Source organism: Eschrichtius robustus, chromosome 5, assembly GCF_028021215.1.
Source record: "Eschrichtius robustus isolate mEscRob2 chromosome 5, mEscRob2.pri, whole genome shotgun sequence".
Lineage (NCBI taxonomy): Eukaryota > Metazoa > Chordata > Mammalia > Artiodactyla > Eschrichtiidae > Eschrichtius > Eschrichtius robustus.
This window is the reverse complement of record NC_090828.1, coordinates 57709666-57730946: the sequence shown is the minus strand read 5'-3', so window position 1 is coordinate 57730946 and position 21281 is coordinate 57709666. Positions and strand designations below refer to the sequence as shown.

Below are 21281 nucleotides of genomic sequence, written 5' to 3'. Positions count from 1 at the left end.
GAGAAGGGAAGGTATAGCTGGGTGTTGTTTTGCTAACTGTGCATCTTGACCTTAGCAGAAGATATAAAGTATGGGACTCATTATCAAGATATCTATTTTGTTGGCTGTTTTTTCTTTTCTTTTGTCCCAACTATTGGCTTTCAAATATTCACTTTAGCTTTCATAAGCAAGGTTACTCATGGAAAGGACTCCAATTTTTCCTCTAGGCATCTTCACTATGGAATTCTTTAATTTTCAGTTCCAAGAGGCTTGCAATGGCAAAGCAGATGATTTGCATGTGACAGCATGCAGCTCAGAGCATGACTTAAGCAAAAGAAAAAATCTGATATTGTGTTTGGAGTCGATGTTGCAGACTTGGAGAAGACGAATGCACTGATTCAGTGTTGGAAGTACACAGGCCTCTTGTCATGGCTATCTGTATTCAAATTCATTTTGATATTTGTTAGTAAGCCAAAAGCCAAGCCCAAGTCAACACACATATTTTAGGTTCATTTTTCAAAGTTAAAAAAAAAAGATACTCACAGTTTCATACTAAACTTTAGATATGTGAAAATTCATTGCCTCATATATTATTCTCAGTTTAAGCACTTTTTCTACTACTCAGTGATTTTATAAAGAAATCAAATATATGTAACTGATAATTTCAAGAAGTTAAAAAGATGCATACTGACTACTACTTAAACTATGTGAACTGAACTTCCCATATGGATTTTTTTTTCTGTACCAGGTAAAGCACCAAAATATCAGGGCCTTTGTCATAATTTTAGCAATCTTCATAATTCAGAGCTGCTTAACAAGCAGCTCCTCACCCAATATTAATAACAAGAAATAGCTGGCAATTAATAGTCAGATCTTCCATCTCATCTTTTTCATTTTTTCATGAAACTTCCTCAAGAATTCCTAAAACAGAATTAAAAGATAAGTTCTAAAACTCAATGAATCGTGATAACTTCAGTTTCTCTAAACTAAGGTTGTTTTACAACAAAGGCATTCATCAGCAGTGTTAAATCTTGTGGACCTCAATAAATTGTTTGTTTCAAAGGAACACCAGTCCTATCAACAAAGTCTTCCAAAGAATGTAAGGCTGACTTTCCAACTCCAAAGTTTCCGGCTTTCGAGTAACTTCTATTCATTGAAATGGTAGGCACAAACCTATTTTTATCAATGTTAATTACAAAGCTTATAAGAAATTTACCCTTATGAGTAGTAGTTTCATAATTCTCATAATCTGTTTCATTTAAATAAATTGAAAAATAATTCCATGGAAACATTACTAGTTAAATCTCCCAACAGTTATTAAAAGAGGTAACTCCATAAATAATATTTACCTAGCTATTTCTAGATGCTGCTTAACACAATATAACCTGTATTTTAAAACTGAAACACATCATACCAGTTGCACGGGAGGCCACAGTATCAGAACAACAGCTGATCTACGCATGCTGCAAAATCTGATCCATTCTTGTCTAAAACATTATTAAGAGACAAAACTTTTTAATTAACATATTCATACCTTCACTGATCTGGTTCTCTGATGAAATCACACTTCCTGAGGGCAAGGAACCAACTGTACTTGAGCCTTCCAAAGTCTGCCCCTTCTCAAAACTAAACTCTGGAAGTCTTGGAGCCTGGGGTCTGGTTTTTCTTGCAGGATTCAAGAAAAAACAGTAGGCACAACGAAAAGCTGCAGAGAATTTAAAAAAACAAAACAAAAACCATAAAACCAAAGAAATTTTAAGGACTAATCAAGTAACTCTCAAGATTACTTTTACAAACAGTCAAAGAACCCTTCAAAAGTTACTTAGCCCTTGTGAAATTACTCGTGGTTTTAATAATATTATGGCAGGTGTTCTAACCAAAGTTTATTTTAAAGCATACTTTCTAATTATTATTAAAATTATAATATCAATTTAAAGCAGAAAAGATAATAAGTTACATAGCAGGTTAACTAATAGCAGAACAATATTAATAATGACCTAAATGTATTACAGATACTACATTTCTAGTCACCGGAATCATTAGGTTATCTTAAAATCCAGAACTTTGCTCACTTGACCCAAAAAATGTAGTATGTCATATTTGAGAAGCATAATTAATCTAGTTCAATATTTTTAAGTACTAGTAGCTGCACATAAAAATATTCTGAGGAGCTTTAAAAAAAATGCTGATTCCTGGACCCCACCCCAGACCAATTAAAGCAGATTATTTGTAGGTGGGACCTGGGCATCACAATTTTTAAAAGCTCTTCATGTGATTCTGATGCACAGTGAAGTTTAAGAACAACTGGCCTAGGGACTTCCCTGGCGGTCCAGTGGTTAAGACTCCGTGCTTCCAATGCAGGGGAAGTGGGTTCAATCCCTGGTCGGGGAACTAAGATCTCACATGCTGTACCGCACGGCAAAAAAAAAAAAAAAAAAAAGAACAACTGTATACTGTACAAAGAAAAAAACCTGAGTTGTCTTTCTTGCTTTGCTCTGTGTTCTACAATATGCCTGAACAACATATAAAGAGTAGTACCTAAAATAAAATGGCATTACATGGGAATTGGCATAGAATGAAATATTTAAAACATTTAAATCTAACTGCCAAATAATTCTTACCAATGTATTCAAATTCTTCTTTCAAAGCCATGCCATTGTGAGAAAAACACTGCTGACATATAAGGGCATACCTACACCAAAAGGAAAAATGAATAGACCAGTTACAAATGCAGATAAAACCCATGGGAGAGGCTACTTTAGCCATCACAGCTAAAGTACACAGTACATAGCATTTAATATAGCTAAATGTGTCATAGTAGATTAGATATTACTTATAAAACAATAAACAATACTCTTTAAACATGCTAACAGTCAAAATTTCAACTATTTTAAAATATAATTTATACATCAAATTAAAAATAAACTAAGAAACACTCAAATGAAAATATTCTTACTAAGTAAGCAGAAACATATTTGATAACAGAACACTTAAATTTTAATGTTTTCTAACATATATTCCTGGGGATGACAGACCCCAAATCTGTGGTCAGATAAGACTGGAAAAGATGAAACCTCTTAGAGATTCACAGTGAGTATTATTAAAACCTCTGAGATGTCTTGTAGTAAAGAAATGAATTTAATTTTGTTTAGTCCAGTCCAAAGGTTAATTTCTGTACATCATGATTCCTGTATCTATCCCAGTTACACTTAAACATCTTCTGCATTTTCTACTTATGTAATCTTTCTGTTCTCTGCATATGTACTTAACAAATGCTTGGCCCTATCAAACAACATTCTATCTGTTTTGGATAACATATAAATTTTTACATTAACATTAAATTCTAGTCCCTTTATTAAAATGATAATATTACAATAACCTTGTCAAATATTTACTCTAAGAATATCCTAAGAATTACTTAAAAGTCTATACTATGACAATTGCTTTGCTCACGTCATACCTATAATCCTACAGTTATTACAAGGATCAATTAAGATAATAACTGGAAAAGCATTTTGGAACTGTAAGTGCCAAATACATGAAATTGTCCTCACTGTTATTAAAATTATCACCATCAAGTCCAGTACTCACATTTATAAAACTCCATTTCTAACAACCTACCAACTTTTCACTATTTACATGCTCTTCAAGTTCAAAAGAGTCAATGAAATGATTCAATTTCTCTAAAAATTACCTTATAGTGCAGTTATAACATAGCAGAGTTACAATATTTTTTCTGTTTTAAATGTTTTATCTAGATACTTTAAGCTACTACTGAAAAATAATTGAATATGTACTCTTTTGCAGGGCTATAAAATACTCCATTACGTTCTAAAATCAGGAAACAAGAACCACAAAGTTGTAGAACATCTAGTACATGTGCACACACACATACCCTAAGCAATAAACTTTTCTTCATTTTCATTTATCTACCACCCTAGTAAACATTACCTGTTCTGTGGACCATCACCAACTAAATATTCAACAATTCTATCCAGAGCACCTCGTTCTCGGGGCAGAATAGGTCTTGCTAAAGGTGGACCAGGAGGATGAAGACCTAGTAAATAAATAAATATATATATAACTTATATGTATAAAATACATTTAAACTTTAATTCAGTTGCCAAAAACTACCTATGCTTGTCAGAACTTTTAAATGATTTTAACAAAACAAAAATAATAGTTATTAACCTCTGTATTCAAATTTTCATTAAAAATACTGCACTACAAAAAATACATTTATACATGTGCTATATTAGAACCAGGAACATAATCTATTAAGGAATAAAGCTATGTTGAGTTCTGTATAATTAATTTTTAAAATGCTCAGACTCTTAAAACTTTATGTAATAGTAAACTAGGGGACTTCCACTTTGTACCACAATAGAATAACCAGGGTCAGATTTAATCTTCCCACCTAAAACAACTAAAATACTGTGTAAAATATATGATGCAATGGTTTTAAAGACACTGGATATCAGGCAATGTAGGATAAAGATCTCTGAAAGACAAAAAGCAAATAAGATGAGCCCACTGCCAACAGCCAACTGCCCCCAACCTGTTGCCTGGAGAGAATTTCCAGGTAGCAACTCAGGCAGGGTAAATCCAGGTGAAGTTCATCAGTCTCCTTGAGTTGAGGAGATAAAGCTGGAACTCTGGGGAGGCCAAGGCAGGTTGAGTTCACTGGAAAGAGTACCAGAGAGGAGAGAATGCACAGAGCAAGAACACCAAAGATCTGCCCAGGATGCATATGAGGAAGACTACCTGAGGACAGAGAAATAACTGCCCCAAAATATTAAAGCTACCAGTGCTCACATGGGATCAAAAATATCACATTAAAAAAAAAAAAAAAAAAATCACATGTTCCCACCAGCCAGGGTGGAAAACTTCATAACTCACAGGTCATCGGGTAAGTATTCAGAGGAGCTTTGTATAGGAATATGAAAACATCCTGCACCCAATAAGGTTAAATCTACAATGTCTGACATCAGATAAAAAATTATTAGATATGCAAATTAGCAGGAAAATACAACCCATATGAGAAAAATCAATCAAAAGTGACCCAGAAATGACAAAGATGACAGCATTAATAGACAAATATACTAAAACACTTATTATGACTATATTCCATATGCTTGAGAATCCAGAGGAAAGATTTAATATGTTAAGTAGAGACATGAAAAAAATTTAAAAGATCCAAATTGAACCTCTACAGATGAAATCTATAATATCTTGATTAAAAAATCCACAGATGAAATGAATAGCAGTTTGGACATTACAAAAAAAAATTAGTAAACTTGAAGACAGAGCAACAGAAACCATACAAAATGAAACACAAAGTCTAAAAAGATTTTTAAATGAACAAATCATCAGTGAGCTGTGGAACAACCTCAAGCACCTAGTATACTTATAACTGAAGTTCAGAAGAGGAGAGAGAGGGAAAGAAAAATATGTTTGAAGAAATAACGCACAAAAATTTTCCAAATTGGATGAAAACTGTAAACAAACACACAGACCCAAGAATATCAACAAACCCTAAGCAAAAGAAACATAAATAATATTGTGCCAAGGCACAGCATACTCAAACTGCTTAAAACCAGTGATAGAGGGAAAATCTTAAAAGCAGTCAGAAAAAGATACATTATATACAGAGAAACAGAGATAAGAATGACAGATTTCTCATCAGAACATAAGCAAGCCAGAAGACAGTGAAACAGTATCTTTAACGTTCTGAAAGAAAAACTATCAAATTAGAACTCTGTATTAATGAAAACATCTTTTAAAAACGAAGGCAAAATGAAGACTTTTTTTGGACATACAAAACTGAAAGAATTCATCACTAGCAGAACTGTACTACAAGAAATGTTAAAAGAAATCCTTCAGGCAGAAGAAAAATGACATCAGGCAGAAAGCTGGATCTACACAAAAGAGAGAGGAGTACCTGAAATGGTTACCATGTGGGTAAATATATAAAATTTATTATTTAAATCACTTTAAAAAATAATCAATGGCTTAAAGAAAAAGTAATACATGATTTCCCTTCCTGTCCAAAATTTCCCATGAAAGCTTTTGTAAGCCAAAATGGCATAAAGTGAAGAAGCAATTACCTTAGGATACATCTTGCTAATGGATGCACAAAACAAACTGAGATAAAACACAGATGTTCACAGACAAAGTTCAAAGCTATGGCGGCTTGAGGCTGAGATGCTGAGTGTAGTTCCCAGGGAAGGAGCTTGGTGGTGCCACTCTTGCTGCTCAGGATGTGCGCTGCCTCTATAACAGCTCACTGCAAAACAAACGCTAAACACTATTTTTGCTTTCCACCTTTTTTTGTAAAAGCGAAAACCCTCTTCCGATTTCTTTCAGTTACTGAAAACAGGTACTAATGTAGGTCTTTCATAAAAGCAAAGTGGTGTAAAGTGACCTTTCAAAATGTGGGGGATATCTGTACTTTCTTCTGGGGTTTATAATACATATATAAGCAAAATGTATGACAACAATAGCACAAAGGCCAGAAGGAGAGAAACATAAGTACACTGTAGTTTGATTCGTAAACTATGTGAGAACTGGTATCATATTACTTGAGATGAACTGTGACAAATTAAAGATACATACTGCAAAGTCTAAAGTACCTGCTAAAATAACAAAAACAAAAAAGCACTATCGCTGATAAGGCAACAAAAAAAATTAAATGGAATCATAAAAGACACTCAACCCACAAGAAGGCAGAAAACAGGAGAAAGGGAGCAGAACAGATGAGACAAATAGAAAAAAAAATAGCACAATAAAAGATTTAAACTCAAACCTAAACATACTAATCATTACATTAAATGTATGCGGCCTGAACATCCTCACTATAAGGCAAAGATTGTCAGAATGGATAAAAAAGCAAGACCCAATAGGTGCTGCTTACAAAAACCCCATTTTAAATATAAGGACACAAACAGGTTAAAAGTAAATGACAGGAAAAAATATATAAATACACTAACACTAATCAAAAGAAACCTGGAGCACTTGTATTAATAGCAATCAGAGTAGATTCTGGAGCAAAGAATATAATCAGGGATAAAAAGGGTAATTTCATAATGACAAGAAGTCAATTCATCAAGAAGACATAATAATCCTAAACATATATGTGCATCATAACAGAGTTTCAAAAACTAACAGAACTACAAAAAGAAACAAAGACACAATTATAGTCAGAGATTTCAACAGCATTCTCTCAATAATTGACAGAACAAACAGACAGAAAATCATTAATGACGTACAATACTATCTACTACCAACTTGACCTAATTGACATTTATAGCCATTCTACCCAACAGGAACAGAATATATATTCCTTTCAAGTGAACATAAAACATACACCAAGACAAATGATAGTATGAGGTATAAAACAAGTCTCAATACACTTAAGAAGATTCAATAATATAAAGTATGTTTTCTAATAACAATAGAATTAAATTAGAAATCAGCAACAAAAAGACATCATGAAAATATCCAAATTTTTGGAGACTAAATAATAGAGATATAAAAAATCCAGGCTTTAAAGAAAAATCAAAAAAGAAATTACAAACCATTTTTAACTGAATGAAAACAAACAAAAAAAAAACATGTCAAATTTATGACATGCACCTAAAGCAATACTTAGAGGAAAATTTATAACACTAAACACTATACCACTAAACACCTACAAAACAGGATAGGCCTAAAATCCATGAATTCAGCTTCCACCTTAAGAACCACAAAGGAAACAGCAAATGAAACCTGAAGTAAACAGAATAAAGGAAATAATAAAGATCAGAGAGGGAATTAATAAAAGAGAAAATACAAAAATAATAGAGAAAAGCTAGTTCTTTGAGAAGACCAAATGAATTGATAAACCTCTAGCCAGACTAATCAGGGGGAAAAAAAAAAAGGAAGATACAAAATACTAACATTAAGAATGAGAGGGACTTCCCTGGTGGCGCAGTGGTTAAGAATCCATCTGCCAATGCAGGGGCCACAGGTTCGAGCCCTGATCCAGGAAGATCCCACATGCCAAGAAGCAACTAAGCTCGTGAGCCACAACTATTGAGCCTGTGGTCTAGAGCACGCGAGCCACAACTACTGAGCCCGTGCACTGCAACTACTGAAGCCCATGCACCTAAAAGCCCGTGCTCCACAACAAGAAAGCCACTGCAGTGAGGAGCCTGCACACTGCAACGAAGAGCAGCCCTCACTTGCTGCAACTAGAGAAAGATCGCACGTAGCAATGAAGACCCAATGCAGCCAAAAATAAATAAATGAATAAATAAATAAATTAATAAAAAACAGAATGAGAGAAATGACATAAATAGAGATAGTAAAAATATTAAAAGAATAAGAAGGGTATATTATGAATAACTTTATGCCAATAAATTCTATAAGTTAGATGAAATAAATTCCTCGAAAGACTACCAAACTACCACAACTCACTCAACAAGAATTAGATAACTATTCAATTTGTTAACATTTTGTTAAGAATTTTTGCATCCATGTTCATGAGGGATATTAGTCTGTAGTTTTCCCTTTAAAAAATTGAATTTTTAGTTAAAAAAAAAAACCTTCCACAAAGAAAACACCAGGCCCAGGTACTTTAACCTGTAAAATTTTAATTTATTATTAAGAAATAATACCAGACCACAGCACAGACAGCAGAAGCAAGAAGAACTACAATCCTGCAGCCTGTGGAACAAAAACCACATTCACAGAAAGAAAAACAAAATGAAAAGGCAGAGCACTATGTACCAGATGAAGGAACAAAATAAAACCCCAGAAAAACAATTAAATAAAGTGGAGATAGGCAACCATCCAGAAAAAGAATTCAGAATAATGATAGCAAAGATGATCCAGGACCTCGGAAAAAGAATGGAGGCAAAGACTCAGAAGATGAAAGAAATGTTTAACAAAGACCTAGAAAAATTAAAGAACAAACAAACAGAGATGAACAATATAATAACTGAAATGAAAAATACACTAGAAGGAATCAATAGCAGAATAACTGAGGCAGAAGAACAGATAAGTGACCAGGAAGACAGAATGGTGGAGTTCACTGCCAAGGAACAGAATAAAGAAAAAAAAAATGAAACGAAATGAAGACAGCCTAAGGGACCCCTGGGACAACATTAAATACACCAACATTCGCATTATAGGGGTCCCAGAAGAAGAAGAGAGAGAGAAAGGACCCAAGAAAACATCTGAAGAGATTACAGTTGGAAACTTCGCTAACATGGGAAAGGAAATAGCCACCCATGTCCAGGAAGCGCAGAGAGTCCCATACAGGAAAAACCCAAGGAGAAACATGCCAAGACACATAGTAATCAAACTGACAAAAACTAAAGACAAAGAAAAATTATTAAAAGCAATAAGGCAAAAACGACAAATAACATACAAGGGAACTCCCATAAGGTTAACAGCTGACTTCTCAGTGGAAACACTACAAGCCAGAAGGCCGTGGCATGATGTATTTAAAGTGATTAAAGGGAAGACCCTACAACAAAGATTATTCTATCCGGCAAGGATCCCATTCAGATTCAACAGAGAAATCAAAAACTTTACAGACAAGCAAAAGCTAAAAACATTCAGCACCACCAAACCAGAACTAAAACAAATGCCGGAGGAACTTCCCTAAGTGGGAAACATAAGAGAAGAAAAGGACCTACAAAAACAAACCCAAAACAATTAAGAAAATGGTAATAGGAACATACACATCAATAATTACCTTAAATGTGAATGGATTAAATGCTCCAACCAAAAGACACAGGCTTGCTGAATGGATACAAAAACAAGACCCACATATATACTGTCTACAAGAGACCCACTTCAGACCTAGGGACACATACAGACTGAAAGTGAGGGGATGGAAAAAGATATTCCATGCAAATGGAAATCAAAAGAAAGCTGGAGTAGCGATACTTGTATCAGATAAAATAGACTTTAAATAAAGAATGTTATAAGAGACAAGGAAGGACACTACATAATGATCAAAGGATCAATCCAAGAAGAAGATATAACAATTATAAATATGTATGCACCCAACATAGGAGCACCTCAATACATAAGGCAACTGCTAACAGCTCTAAAAGAGGAAATCGACAGTAACACAATAATAGTGGGGGACTTTAACTCCTCATTTACACCAAAGGAAAGATCATCCAGACAGAAAATGAATAAGGAAACACAAGCTTTAAATGACACAACAGACCAGATAGATTTAATTGATATTTATAGGACATTCCATCCAAAAACAGCAGATTACACTTTCTTCTCAAGTGCGCACGGAACATTCTCCAGCATAGATCATATCTTGGGTCACAAATCAAGCCTTGGTAAATTTAAGAAAACTGGAATTATATCAAGCATCTTTTCCGACCACAACACTATGAGATCAGAAATCAATTAAAGGGGAAAAAACATAAAAAACACAAACACATGGAGGCTAAACAATATGTTACTAAATAACCAAGAGATCACTGAAGAAATCAAAGAGAAAATCAAAAAATACCTAGAGACAAATGACAATGAAAACACGATGATCCAAAACCTATGGGATGCAGCAAAAGCAGTTCTAAGAGGGAAGGTTATAGCAATACAATGCTACCTCAAGAAACAAGAAAAATCTCAAGTAAACAATCTAACCTTACACCTAAAGTAACTAGAGAAAGAAGAACAAACAAAACCCACAGTTACTACAAGGAAAGAAATCATAAAGATCAGAGCAGAAATAAATGAAACAGAAACAAAGAAAACAACAGCAAAGATCAATAAAACTAAAAGCTGGTTCTTTGAGAAGATAAACAAAATTGATAAACCTTTAGCCAGACTCACCAAGAAAAAGAGGGAGAGGACTCAAATCAATAAAATTAGAAATGAAAAAGGAGAAGTTACAACAGACACTGCAGAAATACAAAGCATCCTAAGAGACTACTACAAGCAACTCTGTGCCAATAAAATGGACAACTTGGAAGAAATCGACAAATTCTTAGAAAGGTATAACCTTCCAAGACTGAACCAGAAAGAAATAGAAAATATGAACAGACCAATCACAAGCACTGAAATTGAAACAGTGATTTAAAATCTTCCAACAAACAAAAGTCCAGGACCAGATGGCTTCACAGGTGAATTCTATCAAACATTTAGAGAAGAGCTAACACCCATCCTTCTCAAACTCTTCCAAAAATTTGCAGAGGAAGGAACACTCCCAAACTCATTCTATGAGGCCATCATCACCCTGATACCAAAACCAGACAAAGATGTCACAAGGAAAGAAAACTACAGGCCAATATCACTGATGAACACAGATGCAAAAATCCTCAACAAAATACTAGCAAACAGAATCCAACAACACATTAAAAGGATCATACACCATGATCAAGTGGGGTTTACCCAAGGAATGCAAGGATTCTTCAATATATGCAAATCAATCAATGTGATACACCATATTAACAAATTGAAGGATAAAAACCATATGATCATCGCAATAGATGCAGAAAAAGCTTTTGACAAAATTCAACACCCATTTATGATAAAAACTCTCCAAAAAGTGGGCATAGAGGGAACCTACCTCAACATCATAAAGGCCATATACGACAAACATCATTCTCAGTGGTGAAAAACTGAAAGCATTTCCTCTAAGATCAGGAACAGGACAAGGATGCCCACTCTCGCCACTATCATTCAACATAGTTTTGGAAGTCCTAGCCACGGAAATCAGAGAAGAAAAAGAAATAAAAGGAATACGAATTGAAAAAGAAGAAGTAAAACTGTCACTGAAGTAAAACTGTCAGTAAAACTGTTTGAAGATGACATGATACTATACATAGAGAATCCTAAAGATGCCACCAGAAAACTACTAGAGCTAATCAATGAATGTGGTAAAGTTGCAGGATACAAAATTAATGCACAGAAATCTCTTGCATTCCTATACACTAATGATGAAAAATCTGAAAGGGAAATTAAGAAAACACCCCCATTTACCACTGCAACAAAAAGAATAAAGTACCTAGGAATAAACCTACCTAGGGAGACAAAAGACCTGTATGCAGAAAACTATAAGACACTGACGAAAGAAATTAAAGATGATACCAACAGATGGAGAGATATACTATGTTCTTGGATTGGAAGAATCAATACTGTGAAAATGACTATACTACTCAAAGCAATCTACAGATTCAATGCAATCCCTATCAAATTACCAATGGCATTTTTTACGGAACTAGAACAAATCATCTTAAAATTTGTATGGAGACACAAAAGACCCCAAATAGCCAAAGCAGTCTTGTGGGAAAAAAACGGAGCTGGAGGAATCAGACTCCCTGACTTCAGACTATACTACAAAGCTACAGTAATCAAGACAATATGGTACTGGCACAAAAACAGAAACACAGATCAATGGAACAAGATAGAAAGCCCAGAGATAAACCCCATGCACATATGGTCACCTTATTTTTCATAACGGAGGCGGGAATATACAATGGAGAAAAGACAGTCTCTTCAGTAAGTGGTGCTGGGAAAACTGAACAGCTACATGTAAAAGAATGAAATTAGAACACTCCTTAACACCATACACAAAAATAAACTCAAAATGGATTCCAGACCTAAATGTAAGACGAGACACTATAAAACTCTTAGAGGAAAACATAGGAAGAACACTCTTTGACATAAATCACAGCAAGATCTTTTTTGGTCCACCTCCTAGAGTAATGGAAATAAAAACAAAAATAAACAAATGGGACTTAATGAAACTTAAAAGTTTTTGCAAAGCAAAGGAAACTACAAACAAGACGAAAAGATAACCTTCAGAATGGGAGAAAATATTTGCAAACGAATCAACAGACAAAGGATTAATCTCCAAAATATATAAACAGCTCATGCAGCTCAATATTAAAAAAAAAACAAACAACCCAATCAAAAAATGGGCAAAAGACCAGATAGACATTTCTCCAAAGAAGACATACAGATGGTCAAGTAGCACATGAAAAGCTGCTCAACATCACTAATTATTAGAGAAATGCAAATCAAAACTACAGTGATGTATCACCTCACACCAGTTAGAAAGGGCATCATCAGAAAATCTACAAACAACAAATGCTGGAGAGGGTGTGGAGAAAAGGGAACCCTCTTGCACTGTTGGTGGGAATGTAAATTGATACAGCCACTATGGAGAACAGTATGGAGGTTCCTTCAAAAACTAAAAATAGAATTACCATATGACCCAGCAATCCCACTACTGGGTATATACCCAGAGAAAACCGTAATTCAAAAAGACACATGCACCCGAATGTTCATTGCAGCACTATTTACAATAGCCAGGTCATGGAAGCAACCTAAATGCCCATTGACAGATGAATGGATAAAGAAGTTGTGGTACATATATAGAATGGAATATCAGCCATAAAAAGGAATGAAATTGGGTCATTTGTAGAGACGTGGATGGACCTAGAGACTGTTATACAGAGTGAAGTAAGTCAGAAAGAGAAAAACAAATATCGTATATTAACGTATATATGTGGAATCTAGAAAAATGGTACAGATGAACCAGTTTGCATGGCAGAAATGGAGACACAGATGTACAGAACAAATGCATGGACACCAAGGGGGGAAAGCGGGTGGGGGGGGTGCGATGAATTGGGAGATTGGGATTGACATATATACACTAATATGTATAAAACAGTTAACTAATAGAACCCGCTGTTTTAAAAAATAAAATAAAATTCGAAGAAGGAAATAATACCAATTCTACACAAACTTGTCCATAAAATTAAAAATGAGAAAATACTTTCTCATAGTGAGGCCAGCATTACTCTGATACCAAAACCAGAAAAAAAAATTACAAGAAAAAACAAAAAACAAAAACAAAACTACAGACCAATATCCCTAAGGAAAATTGATGTAAATATTTCTAATGAAATTTTAGCAAATTGAACCCAACAATATATATAAAATAATAAAACATCATGACCAAGTGAAATTTACCTCAGGAAAGCTAGGTGGTTTAGCATCTAAAAATCAGTGTTAAAAAAACGTATTAGGGACTTCCCTGGTGGAGCTGTGATTAAGAATCCGCCTGCCGGCCTTCCCTGGTGGCGCGGTGGTTAAGAATCTGCCTGCCAATGCAGGGGACACGGGTTCGAGCCCGTTGTGTGCCACAACTACTGAGCCTGCGCTCTAGAGCCCGTGAGCCACAACTATTAAGCCTGCGAGCCACAATTACTGAAGCCCGTGTGCCTACAGCCCGTGCTCTGCAACAAGAGAAGCCACCACAATGAGAAGCCTGCTCACCGCAACAAAGAGTAGCCCCCACTCGCCGCAACTAGAGAAAGCCCACGCACAGCAACGAAGACCCAACAAAGCCAAAAATAAATAAATAAAATAAATAAATTAAAAAAAAAAAAAAAAGAATCCGCCTGTCAATGGAGGGGACACGGGTTTGATCCCTGGTCCGTGAAGATCCCACATGCCGCAGAGCAACTAAGCCCGTGTGCCACACCTACTGAGCCTGCACTCTAGAGCCCACGTGCCACAACTACTAAAGCCCCTGTGCCTAGAGCCTGTGCTCCACAGCAAAAGAAACCACCACAATGAGAAGCCTATACACTGCAACGAGGAGTAGCCCCTGCTCGCCGCAACTAGCGAAAGCCCAAGCACAGCAACAAAGACTCAGCGCAACCAAAAATAAATAAATAAATTCATTTAAAAAAATCAATCAGTGTATTTCACCATATGAAATAGTGATGTTAAAACAAAAGAACAAACTAAAACCCTACATGAGCATCTCAATAGATGCAGAAAAAGCATTTGACAAAATCCATCATCTTTTACTGATAAAAACCTTTGTAACTAGGAATGGAAGGGTACTTCCTCAATCTGACAAAGGCAATCTATTAAAAAAAAAAAAACAAACAACCCTATAGCTTACATTAGGCTGAAGGAAGAAAGAGTAAATGCTCTCCTCCTAAGATCAGCAATAAGGCAAGGATGTCTGCTCTCACCACTTCTATTTAACACTGCACTAAAGGTTCTAGCTAGTATAATAAGGCAAGAAAAAGAAATGAAAGGAATCCAGATTTTAAAAGAAGTAAAATTGTCCTTACTTACAATCTGACAGCCTATGTAGAAAATACTATGGAATCTATTAAAAAAAAAAGCTATCAGAACTAACAAGTGAGTTTAGCAATATTACAGGATACAAGATCAATATACAAAAATCAACTCTATTTCTATATATGTTAGCAATGAACAATGGAAATAGTTAATAAAATATCATTTAAAATAGGATAAAAACATGAAAAAATTAGATGTACGTTTAACCCCCCAAAGGTGCAAAACCTATATACTGAACACTGCAAAACATTGTTGAGAGAAACTAGAGAAGATCTAAATAAATAGAGAGATACACTGTGTTCATGTAATAAATTAGCCAGTATCAGAGGAGATGAATGGAGAATGGGGAGTGGAGGAATAACCCAGAATTTAGTTAATGATTACATCATATAAAAACAGTAGCAACAAAGAGTTGCACATTCAAACTTTATGAATTGTAACTCCACCGTCTCTGAAAACTGAAACAGAACTGTGTGTAGGAGATACTCTGAACTGAGAGACTACACTGAAGGCACTGAGAAGTGAGAGAATAAAATAAATAAGATGTGATGTTTGCCTTTGTAAAACAAGGCCAGATAAGAGTAAGATAGGCAGCAATGGAGGTTATGTGGAGACCTCGTAGAAGACTTTGAAACAAAATGTGGTCTTGTTGGAATAAGCCCTGCAATACATGGATAAAAGGTTTTCAAAATGACTGTGACAAAAACTCTAAAGCATTAAAAAATGGCTTTAGGGCAGCAATATGATATTAATATATTAAAAGATAAGAGATTTGTTTTGTAAATAATCACAAATCTAAAGGTTGTTACCATCTTTAAAAAGGCAAATGATGTAGAATTATAGCTAGTAAATGAAATTTAGGTTCTAGAATAAGTTTTTAGTATTACAAATCAAGTACATTTTTCAGATTTCATCAGTTATTGGTATAGTCGTACTAACAACATTCAATCATTATCATCAAAACATTAACTTGAATGCAGACATTAAGTGTCATCCTTCATTACCAAATTTTCAACTTGAATAAACATGCCAAATTAGATTTTGAAAGCATTTAAGCCAACTTAACTTTTTCTGGAGTATTTTACTTCTACATGTTTAAAATGAAAACGTCCAGAAAGGAATCTGGATAAATAAAACAACAGATTTCATAAAACTATCTTAACTCCCTTGCATACTAATAACTTTTAAAATAACACATCTTTGTATTCATGCTGTTATGGGTAACAGTAATTAATAAAAACATCAAGAGCAATCATTATAGGAATACTGGTCATTTTTACACAGCTTGGCAAATTATCAAGTACCTGCTGGTTATTAATTTCCAAACATATGGGAGCCCTGTGGTAATACACATTAAATTGATTCTCTTCCACAAATATGGCATAATGAAAATATGAATTATTAATCTTCTCTGTAAGAAATCACTTAACTCATTCATACTTTTGGCAATGTACAACTTAAATACAAAGTCTTTTACACGGAAACTAATTAAAAACTTCAGTAAAATATGTTATATTTACATGATCATGAAATGGTAGACCACTGCTCCTGCTATAATCCTGTTCTTACATGTGCTATTATATAATTTTTATTATTTTATATAAATTGCTAAACTTTAATTTCTTTAAAACTAGTTACACAAATGTATATAACTCATGCATTCTCACAAAAAAAGTTCTTTCATTAAACAACTAAGAGCTTTACTTTACAAATATGGGTATCTCGAATCACCCAGATAACAACTGAAAGATGAATAATTTTCAATCACTTTAATTTACTCAACTTCACAAAATATATGGCTGCCTTGGGTGACATCATTATATGTCAAGTTTAAAAGTATTTTTTCAATAACCAATAATTAAAAGTTATGTTTTGTATTCATTTCATTTGTAGCTAGCTTTCTTAATGTATTTATAAATTAATAGTTTTCTAGTTTTCTAAAACCTTATGCTGCTTTTTTTGAAGAAAAAGCAGGAAAAAAAGTCTACTGCATTAGTAACATTTAGATTGCTTATTGATTTTATTACATAAGTGCCCTGAATACCTGATATCAACTACTGACTAGCCTCAAAATCATTATAAATTATATGTAATTAGTCATGAAATATGAAAGTAATCTAAATTAAAATTAAATATTCTAAAATAAGATAAATAATTTACTATCATATTCAATAATCGGACATGGAAATCTACATAAACTAATGTGATCTGCTGATGTAGTGGACTTCCATGTCCCAATCACACTCCAAAAGAAAGTTGCAGGGTAATATAATCTATTACACTCCAAAAATGGGATCTTCCCCTAGAGATCTACAACACTGAAAAAAGAGAATCCAAAGAAATGAAATAGTAGTAAAGGCAGTATGTTATTAATTCAATAGAACTTTATGTTAAAGTATCTGTCAGAAAATACTAAGGTTCTATGGCTTAAAAAAAGAAAAATCTACCAAGCCCACATTAACATTAGTAGTATTATACACCACAACACATGAATATTCTTCCTGAAATATGTTAATTGTCATATTTTAAAATATATATGAAGGGGCTAGCAAAAAGCACGAATATATTCCAAAAATGTTCTCCTCTATCCTCATTTTATATAAATCTGGGACCATTCTAAAGCTGAATATAAAAAGATATGTTATACTGTTGACTACAGAATACTACAAAGTTTTATTGCCATTTAGACAAAGAAGCCATAACAGTTAAATGAGCTCAAGAAATAGGTTTCAGTATCACAAGGTGCCAGCTGTAAAGAGTTATGGCTAATTGAATATGGAACTCCTGCTTAATCAGATAACTGCTCTGCTATTTCCAAATGAAATGCCATTTCCATACTGTCTGAAAATGGCCCGTTTTATTGGTAACCAGAGAAAACAATATAAACTGTAAACAACATTAAGTGCTCTGTTTACCCATTCCAGGCACTGAAGTAGCAGGGGATCCAAAACGTCTTGGTAACACATTTGACGATAGGGCTGGAATAACAGTTCTTTCTGGGGGTCCACCAGGGGCTGAAGTGTCCTTTGGTGGTCCAGGAGATACTGGAACTTTTGGGGGAGAGCCCTGGCTAGAGCCTGCTGGTGCTGGAGAAAGGTTTCTTTGAGCTGCAGGTCGCTGACGAATCTCTGAGAATAAGAATAAAAAGTATATATTAGGTTCAACATCCAATATACCACCATTAGTCAATATCACAAATGACTTACATTTAATAATGTTTTGTGGCACTAGAAAGCATCTGTAGGGTCAAAACTACTTGTAATAAGAAATCTATAAAATGTGACACTGAAAGCTGACTGTAGAGTACTCCATTTCTGAACCTACAATTCAACTACATGTATATATTTACGCAACAAGCCTTGATCTACCTGCTGATATTATTTTTCAAAATAAATTCAAATAAAATAAAATCATCACCCAGTTATGTATCATCTTTTTACAATAATCCTTCCCAAGTTATGATAAAGAAAGTTTATCAGAATTAGTGAAAACGCCAGTGAAAACTGTAGAATTGTTTTTTCAAGATAAAAAAATGGTAATGCTAAGAAATGAGTAAATAAGTATATTCTGTAATTATCAAGTATTTATGAAGTAATTAATCAAAGTAGTCATAGAAATGCTGAAAAAGTATTCTTTACTGTTAGGTACCATTAGCTTCCCATTCTCCTTTATACTATTGCTATCTTTTTGGGTAAACTTTTTTTGCCAATACAGTTTACAAAGGAAAACTTCCACTCTGCATAAACAATATATCATCATAAACAAATCTTATCTTTTTGTTGCAAAAATTACAAGAAGTGGGCAAATGTGCCAAATCCAGGCTGCTGCCTCTTTTTGAAACACAATAACGCTGTTGTTTACATACTGTCTATGGCTACTTTAGAAGAGTTGAGTAGTTACAACAGAGACCCTATGGCTCTCAAAGCCATTTACTATATTTACTATCCGGTGCTTTACAGAAAGTTTCATGATCCCCTGCCTACTCGATAACATAAAATTCAATTCTGTCATTCCCCATACCCACCAGTATCTTACTTGAATGTCGATGGTAAGATCTCAAATAAAGATGCACTTCTAGCTTTTTAATTCTACATATCACCTTAAATTATCACAAATCCTGAAACTGCAGGCTAAAATTAAAGAAGTTAAATTTTAATTGGCATGACTGGTAAAAAATGCATACTTCCAGAAGCAAAATAGTTTAGATTTGGACTCTATTTGGCAGTTAAAGATTTTCATGAAAAGTTCATTGCAATCAAAAGTACAGCTTGAGCATCAGATTTCAGTTTACTATAATCTAGTCTACTAGTTAAGAACCTGGGCCCTGCGGTCAAAAAGGTTTGGTTAGAATCCTGGCTGCAGCTACAAGACCTCAGATGGGCTAACTTCACTAAGTCTCTGTCTCTTTATCTGTAAAATTAGGATAATAATATCCTAACTCAGAATTGTTATGAGAATTAAATAAGATAATATCTGTAAGTTGATAGCTCACATTTATTGAATACATATTTCAGATGACAGTGTTTTCATACAGCTAAGTATTTCAAATCACCATTTATCTGTAATTAGTGGGACCAACTAATTTTCCATTGGTTCTTAATTTAATCTCTAACCTAGCCACTGCAATAATAAATTACAAGCATGTCATCATTATATAAATGGAACTGCCCTTATATTTGGCTACTTTCCTTACAGTTTATAGAAAACTTCAGATTTTACCTAGACTAAGTGTATCTTAATAACTCCTGCAAATTAGCTGGTCACTTAATTATCTTTTATTCACAAGGAACACCTTAAAAGATGGTTACACATTAAGAAAGCCATTAAACGCTGCAAAAGGTACTGAGATCAATGAAATCATATAAAGATCTGGTCACTGGAATTAATTTAAAAAAACAAGGCATCAAATATTGTAAATCATTTCTTTAGCAGATTTTTAGGTAAAACATAACTCAAAAATTACATTTTTCTTCCAGATAAATTAAATGCTTAACATTTTTTAGACTATCTTAAAAGTTACTATTATCCTTTCACTTCTTTTTTTTTTTTTTCTTTAATTAATTAATTTATTTAATTCATTTTTGGCTGTGTTGGGTCCTCGTTTCTGTGCGAGGGCCCTCTCCAGCTGCGGCGAGCGGGGGCCACTCTTCATCGCGGTGCGCGGGTCTCTCACTATCGCGGGCCTCTCCCGTTGCGGAGCACAGGCTCCAGACGCGCAGGCTCAGCAGTTGTGGCTCACGGGCCCAGTCACTCCGCGGCACGTGGGATCCTCCCGGACCAGGGCACGAACCCGCGTCCCCTGCACTGGCAGGCAGACTCCCAACCACTGCGCCACCAGGGAAGCCCCATCCTTTCACTTCTTGAACAAAGACTTGAGACTGCTTCCTCTGAGTGTGCATTTACCCAGTGAAAATTAACTAAGGCACTCTTTTTTTTTAACATCACTCATATGCTACTGAAAGGTAAGGCCTATAACTAACTATTTAACAAAGAACACCATATCTAGCATTCCATAAAAGAGATATGGCTTAATAATTTCTAAATCTAAAATTAGGCAGACAAAAGGGAAAACTGATACAGAAGAGTCAGGAAAGGGAGAAAAAGTTTCAATGTTTACAAAGGAAAAGCAGGTAACAAAGAGTTACAATGACAATGGTTGAAAATAGTTAGCAATACAATACCAAATCTATATTTGGTAAAGTGTTATGGAATATTCTGGTAGTCTCAATTTAAAATATCTAAGATTTATCTACTTTTAGCTACATGGCACTTAAAAATGCTTTGTATTATAATTCTCTTAAAAAGTTTCTAGTACTCAACAAAGTAGTCATATCGGTTATACTGAACATTTCCCACATTTAAATGTAAAATACCATCCCCCAAAAAGATTTACCAAGCATTCTACGTCAGTCTGGTTAAGTATAAGGACTGTCCCATAAAGCCACCTCTTGGCCAGAGGATGTTTTAACATCCTTATCAATGATCAATCAACTATTCAATAAAAATCATACCAAGTATGAGGACGTGTCTATAATTTTAAATTCAAAATGAAGCAGACTCAAAATGAGATTAAAAACTACTATTTTATGATAAACAAAAGGAAGAAAACAAAGTTTAAAATAATAAAATAAGATAGTTGTTAAAAGCATAGATTCCAAAATCAAACTGTCTTGATTTAA

At 34.3% G+C, this 21281-nt stretch overlaps 1 protein-coding gene across 2 annotated transcripts in view; it reads right to left on the bottom strand.

Annotated features, from left to right (window-relative positions):
* Window positions 1–21281, bottom strand: part of LNPK (lunapark, ER junction formation factor) — an 82150-nt gene that overhangs the window by 6626 nt on the left and 54243 nt on the right. For both annotated transcript variants that reach the window (XM_068544879.1, XM_068544880.1), the window contains exons 9-12: window positions 18018–18230; window positions 3931–4036; window positions 2601–2671; window positions 1514–1684 (exon numbers count right to left, since the gene is read on the bottom strand). In XM_068544879.1, coding sequence (XP_068400980.1) covers window positions 1514–1684; window positions 2601–2671; window positions 3931–4036; window positions 18018–18230 — 561 coding nt within the window. The remainder of the gene's footprint in view (window positions 1–1513; window positions 1685–2600; window positions 2672–3930; window positions 4037–18017; window positions 18231–21281) is intronic.